This window comes from Salvelinus fontinalis, chromosome 13 (genome assembly GCF_029448725.1).
Source record: "Salvelinus fontinalis isolate EN_2023a chromosome 13, ASM2944872v1, whole genome shotgun sequence".
In the NCBI taxonomy this organism is placed as follows: domain Eukaryota; kingdom Metazoa; phylum Chordata; class Actinopteri; order Salmoniformes; family Salmonidae; genus Salvelinus; species Salvelinus fontinalis.
In genome coordinates, this window is record NC_074677.1 from 53207281 (window position 1) to 53212480 (window position 5200).

Below are 5200 nucleotides of genomic sequence, written 5' to 3' on the forward strand. Positions count from 1 at the left end.
TTGGATTTGATATGCTTTATTGGCATGATAAACAAGATACAAAGGAACATGAGTCTTAGTCTTCTACAGCGAACAGGATAGTTGAAATATAAGACATTTACTGCACATGCAAACTTAATATCAAATTTCACTACAAAGAGTATGTGGGTGAGAGGATGTGTGTTGCTCATGTCTGTCAGAACATGCACAGCTTTCTTCCCTTTAAAGTAATCTTCGCCTGTGTCACCTTATGGCCAGGCACACCAAAAGGGCAATGTGTAGTTTACAGCGTCATAAACATGTTCTTTAAGTCATGCATGTCCATTCATCCATTGCTATTTAGTCTGCCATGTTTAAGAATCTTTACATCCTTTTGGAAAAAGATAGCCAGCAAAATCAAACAGATATTTGTCAACGGTTAGAACTTTATTAAATCAAACATATGTTTGTCAGAGGTTAAAACTTGATTAAATATGCAGAGCAGCCCTTTATATTTACACCATGTTATAACTAATACTAATAGTCATATCCATGACAACCTGGAGGAACATGGTTATTTTCTCTACCTAAGTGTTTGGAATATAGAGGTCTGTTTAACAATTCAAAACGAACATCTTTGAGTTGCAATAAGTTTGCGTGACCCAAGGGCAGTTGAGAGTTCAGAGATGCTCACAATCCCACACAGACCACCATCATGGTTGAGAAAAGGCGTTTCTAGTTGAAACCCAGCAGTGTTGAACTAGTTGGTCAGAGTGGCATGGTGTTAAGCCAAGGCTAAACCAAGTCAGTGAGGGCAGAGGGTTGTCTATCTGCAGGTTCTCCCATGGTCAGGAATTCAGCCCAGTTCTGCCAGAAGCCACGTGAGTAGACCCCTGTGTCGACAACGAGGCCACGCACACGACTCTGGCCATTTTTCTTCCGCAGAGCAAGTTGTGCCTCCCGCTCCGTCAAATTGTAGCTGATATTGATCATTTGCAGCAGCAGCAGGTGCAGCAGACCTCCTGTGACAATACTGCTGTACCAAGCACAGGTGAAGCACAGGGCTGAGCTGTAAAGACATCCACATAGTTACACTACGAAAACAACATAACACTTTCAGTTCTCTTTCAGTTGGTTTAAGTTAGCAGATTTTTAAACAAAATCTTTAAGTACTTATTTCAAGTAACTCAAAACAGTTGGTAACTAGCCACTGGGCACAGATAATTTTGGTTGAAATGATGTGGAAACAGCATTGATTCAACCGTTTTTTGCCTAATGGGTACCTGGTGCCTAACAGTAGGCAATGAAGTGGTGCTTGTTTCAATGAATCCCAAATAAACTCAAATAAATTCTGAATTGTCATTTTGTTTGTGTGTACAATTTTTAAGCAAATACCAGGTACCGTAGTGTACCTGTACTGATTGTAGACACCAGGGCAGTAGAGCAGGGCGGTGAGCAGGTTCTGTCGGGGACACACGCTCCGCAGTACCAGACTGATCCCATACAGAGAGGTCAACAGAAAGAGGAGCAGGGTCAGCAGGAAGTTGCGATGATTGGCCTTGCCGACACAGCTGTTTATCCTGCCTCCGGAGTGACAGACACAACACAGACAATACACCCTCAGTTCAAATGACCAAGTTCTGCTGTGGTTGAACATGTGAAAGCACAATTAGTATGAATGTGAGGTAATGAGCACATACACTGTGTCTGGTTGTGTATCTATCTAAATGCCACAAGTAACAGATTGTCCTGGTTTGAGGTCGCCTCACCCTGCTGAAGGGTGAACCCCTGTGGGCCCTGCACATGTCTCTACAGCCTGGTCTGCTTTAGTGACGTCTTCTTGGCCTGACAGTGTGACACTTAGTGAGATTATGATTATGTGTAGAAGAGTATTGTTGAGCGGATATAAGTGTGAGGGTCTGAGAGATTCAAATATTGTGTGTTTGTATAGTAGGGAAATGTAGGCAGATATGATAAGGCTTTAGTCACTTTTGTGTTGCAGAAGGTATTTTTTATCCTGTTGTTGCACAAATAATAGCATAATAATACTCACTTCCTCCACAACAGACAAAGACGTTTAATGAAACCCACCAGATACAGTGGTGGTCCAGGCGCTGGACACAGCCTCCACAGATCCGGCAATGTCCCGCCCGCGGGGGACGCACCACTTTGCACAGAGGACAAGTGCCCCCCTTCTCTGTCAGGGACTGTGTCTGCTGTTCCACTGGTTTGGCTAGGGATGCTGGCATCATCGACTGGTCCACTCCATTCTGAGAGGCAGAGTGTTTGTCAGGCAGTTGGCTTTGATTGGTGCTGTGTATGTCAGCCAGGGAAGGCTGCACGAAGCCTGGCCCCCTCTTAGTGCGCACAAGGGAGATGAGAGTGAGAACCACACCCGTTGTCACGGTCACAAGCTGCAGGTGACTTACATCCCCACGAGGTAAGATCTCTGTGACAAAGAGGAAGTACATGTAGGCTAGGGAGAAGAGCGCCAGGCTGAGGAAGAAGAGGGTGCGGCCCTTCTTCCGGTGTGTGGCGTAGTAGTACCACAGCACCAGGCCAGGTAGGGCTGTCAGAATGACCAAGCCCAACAGGAAGTGCAGGGCTGCCAGACGCAATAGCAGAGGAAGCAACACTAGAGCTGGGACCATGGAGATCTCCACCCGCCTGTCCCCTGGTAACAGTCTCACCCTCAGCCGGTCCATCACTGCGCCAAACACAGGCAACACACAGTCAGGTTTCTGAGGCTCACCCTTTAGCCACCTGGAAAAGACATGAGGTTAGGGATGACAGAGAGGGGAACACAGAGAGGGCAGTGGGTTAGACCTGAACGCGGACTGCTGAGTCCTGCCATGATCCTCCTCCTCATTCCACCCCCCTCACCTGCTGCAAGCTTCGTCCAGATCGTCACAGTCACAGCAGCATCCATGTGGGTCTACATCACACTCACAACAGCACATGGGATCATCTGGCTCTGGAGGTTTAAACTTCTCCCATTTCATTCTGACTGGTCACGGATCCACTTGAAGGTCCTGTGCAAAAAAAACTGCGACAGTAAAGAGACACAGTCAAACTATTAATAGCTTCTCTCTGGGTGTGGTAAGGGTGTGTGGAGAGTGGTATTCATTCTTCATTCAGTGAAGTGCTTCAGTAATATGGACTGTGTTGGAAATTTTATTCCACCACTGAGGTTGAGGTTACACAACATCTTACATTTGCATGGTGACATCACCTTTGTCAAGGCCGGATGTCAACAGTTGCCTCCTATATGTAAAGCTAGCTTGTTGCTTTACTGGTTTGTATGGTTGGGGTGGGGGATCCTTCCCTTTCTCAAATTTGGACCTCAAGGTGCGCAGGACTGATTCAGGGACTGACTGGCACACCAGATGAGGGGTATGTCTGGGTGCCAATAATCAATCACATTTGACTTGAGTACTCTCTTAGACAGTCTAATTAATGGAGTTAAAGGAAACCTTTGTATTGATGTCCCACAGACAATTGTTCATCATAATGAAGACATTAAGGTTAAGCTATCTGAAAAGGTACTCATTACTTGCATTAACAGACTCACATTGACAGCACGTGTGCATGTACACACACACACACACACTACCAACTAGGGATATGCCTACTAGACCAACCTCAACCTCAGCCTCATGAAAGTGACAAGAAGTTTAATAAACAACTTTTTTAGGTCGTTAATGGAATCGATTAAAATAGCTTTTGATTTTAACAAGTTTTACAATACAATTACTTTCCTCTAATATAAAATTGGCTTTTAGAAATAAGGCCACCATGTCCCTAGGGAAGACCTATCTGGGCCAACTAAACCCGGTTCTCCAAATACGCCTATCATATGGGGAGATGGAACGTGCATTGTTGGAATGACTGCCAGTGTTGGCTTTGTCATCTGACATACTACTTCAAATATAGCCCAGCTCTTCGACAGTCTAAATATTGACTACCTACAATATTTTATTTCTTAATAAGTGAACTTAAAATAACTGTAGACTATAGTCACATTCTAAAGGGAAAGCTGAACAAAAATGAATATCTTTTTTATTAATAACTAAATATGACAAATCAATGTTTCAATTCAATATTCTAAAGGAATGGGGTACCGCATACCAATAAACACATTACCTTAAACCCTTTAACCTGACTCCTAAACTTAACCCTGATAACCTGACTCCCTAACCCCTAGCCTAGCTAACGTTAACCACCTAACCACCTAGCTAAAATTCGTAACATATCATACGTTTTGTAACTACTTAGTACTTTTAGCTACTTTTCAACTACTTAGCATGGTAGCTAACTCTAACTCTGTAAGATAACTCCTAACCCTAACCTTAACCCCTAGCCTGATGTAGCATATCATACTAAAGCAATCAAATGTAATATATCGTACTAAAGCAGTCAAATGTTATATATCCTACCAAAGCAGTTGAACGTAGCATATCATACTAAAGCAGTAGAACATAATATATCATACTAAACAATCAAGATGTAGGATATTATACTTCCTACAATTCATATTATATTGTATGACCGCTATTACATTGGTAGGCCAATGTAATGTAACATATTGTAATGAAACAGGCTGAAGCCCAGCGCGCTATCGACTGTGCCATAAAAGCATGCTCAATTGGCAGAGTAGAAGTCTGCAATTATAAACCTGGGTCGCTACAATATCATACTACATACAGTCGCACGGATTTTAGTCAAATATAATATGTTTTGCTTTGAGACCAGGTTGAAAATGGTGTGCATCTAACTTACCTTTTTGAGAAAATAATAATTGCATAGCCTACATTTACCTGGACTGTAGGTTTTTGGGGAGAATGCACCTTTCCCTTTATTTCATTTATGTTTTTCCTGTAATATATTTCAGACTTTCCCTGTCAAATAGGAGATCCGTATCATCACACCACAATAAACTTCCGTCCGAACTAATTATGTGGCGGCGAATTCCAGGTACCAGGGTATCCGGTAAGCGTTGGCAGGTGTGATATCCCTTTCAGTTAAAAAAAAACTTTTTATCGTTTAATATCCTGTAATCCAGCAGTTTTAGGGGAAGAGCTTGATTATCTTCTATTCCTCATCATTTCGTTGGGAAAGCAACATCGGTCATTGAAGAGGAGCACACGGTTTATTATGAGAGGAGTAGCCTGATTGGGTTGGGTGACAGTGTTGAAAAATAAAATTGGCATGCCTTGCAGTGGCAGCCAGCGACAGCGTGTGG

The 5200-nt window shown here is 43.1% G+C and overlaps 1 protein-coding gene across 6 annotated transcripts; it reads right to left on the bottom strand.

Moving 5' to 3' along the window:
- Nucleotides 1-5200, bottom strand: LOC129869016 (palmitoyltransferase ZDHHC23-A-like). 6 transcript variants are annotated; one of them, XM_055943451.1, is made up of 5 exons: nucleotides 4738-5198; nucleotides 2842-2990; nucleotides 2050-2721; nucleotides 1371-1538; nucleotides 1-1027 (listed from the first exon to the last, which is right to left on the bottom strand). In XM_055943451.1, the coding sequence occupies exons 2-5, from the start codon at nucleotides 2958-2960 to the stop codon at nucleotides 754-756; spliced, it is 1233 nt and encodes a 410-aa protein (XP_055799426.1). In that variant the 5' UTR covers nucleotides 2961-2990; nucleotides 4738-5198; the 3' UTR covers nucleotides 1-753. The 6 variants fall into 6 exon arrangements, with proteins under 6 accessions (XP_055799426.1, XP_055799424.1, XP_055799423.1 ...); XM_055943449.1 differs by having other exon boundaries at nucleotides 4776-5197; XM_055943448.1 differs by having other exon boundaries at nucleotides 2842-3004; nucleotides 4776-5197.

Excerpts from the sequence above, each read along its gene's own strand:
- LOC129869016 (XM_055943451.1), bottom strand. The coding sequence starts at position 2,960 with ATGAAATGGGAGAAGTTTAAACCTCCAGAGCCAGATGATCCCATGTGC. Across the intron at positions 2,722-2,841 it reads CTGGACGAAGCTTGCAGCAG|GTGGCTAAAGGGTGAGCCTC; the intron begins GTGAGGGGGGTG and ends TGTCTTTTCCAG. Across the intron at positions 1,539-2,049 it reads CTGGACCACCACTGTATCTG|GATAAACAGCTGTGTCGGCA; the intron begins GTGGGTTTCATT and ends CTCCGGAGGCAG.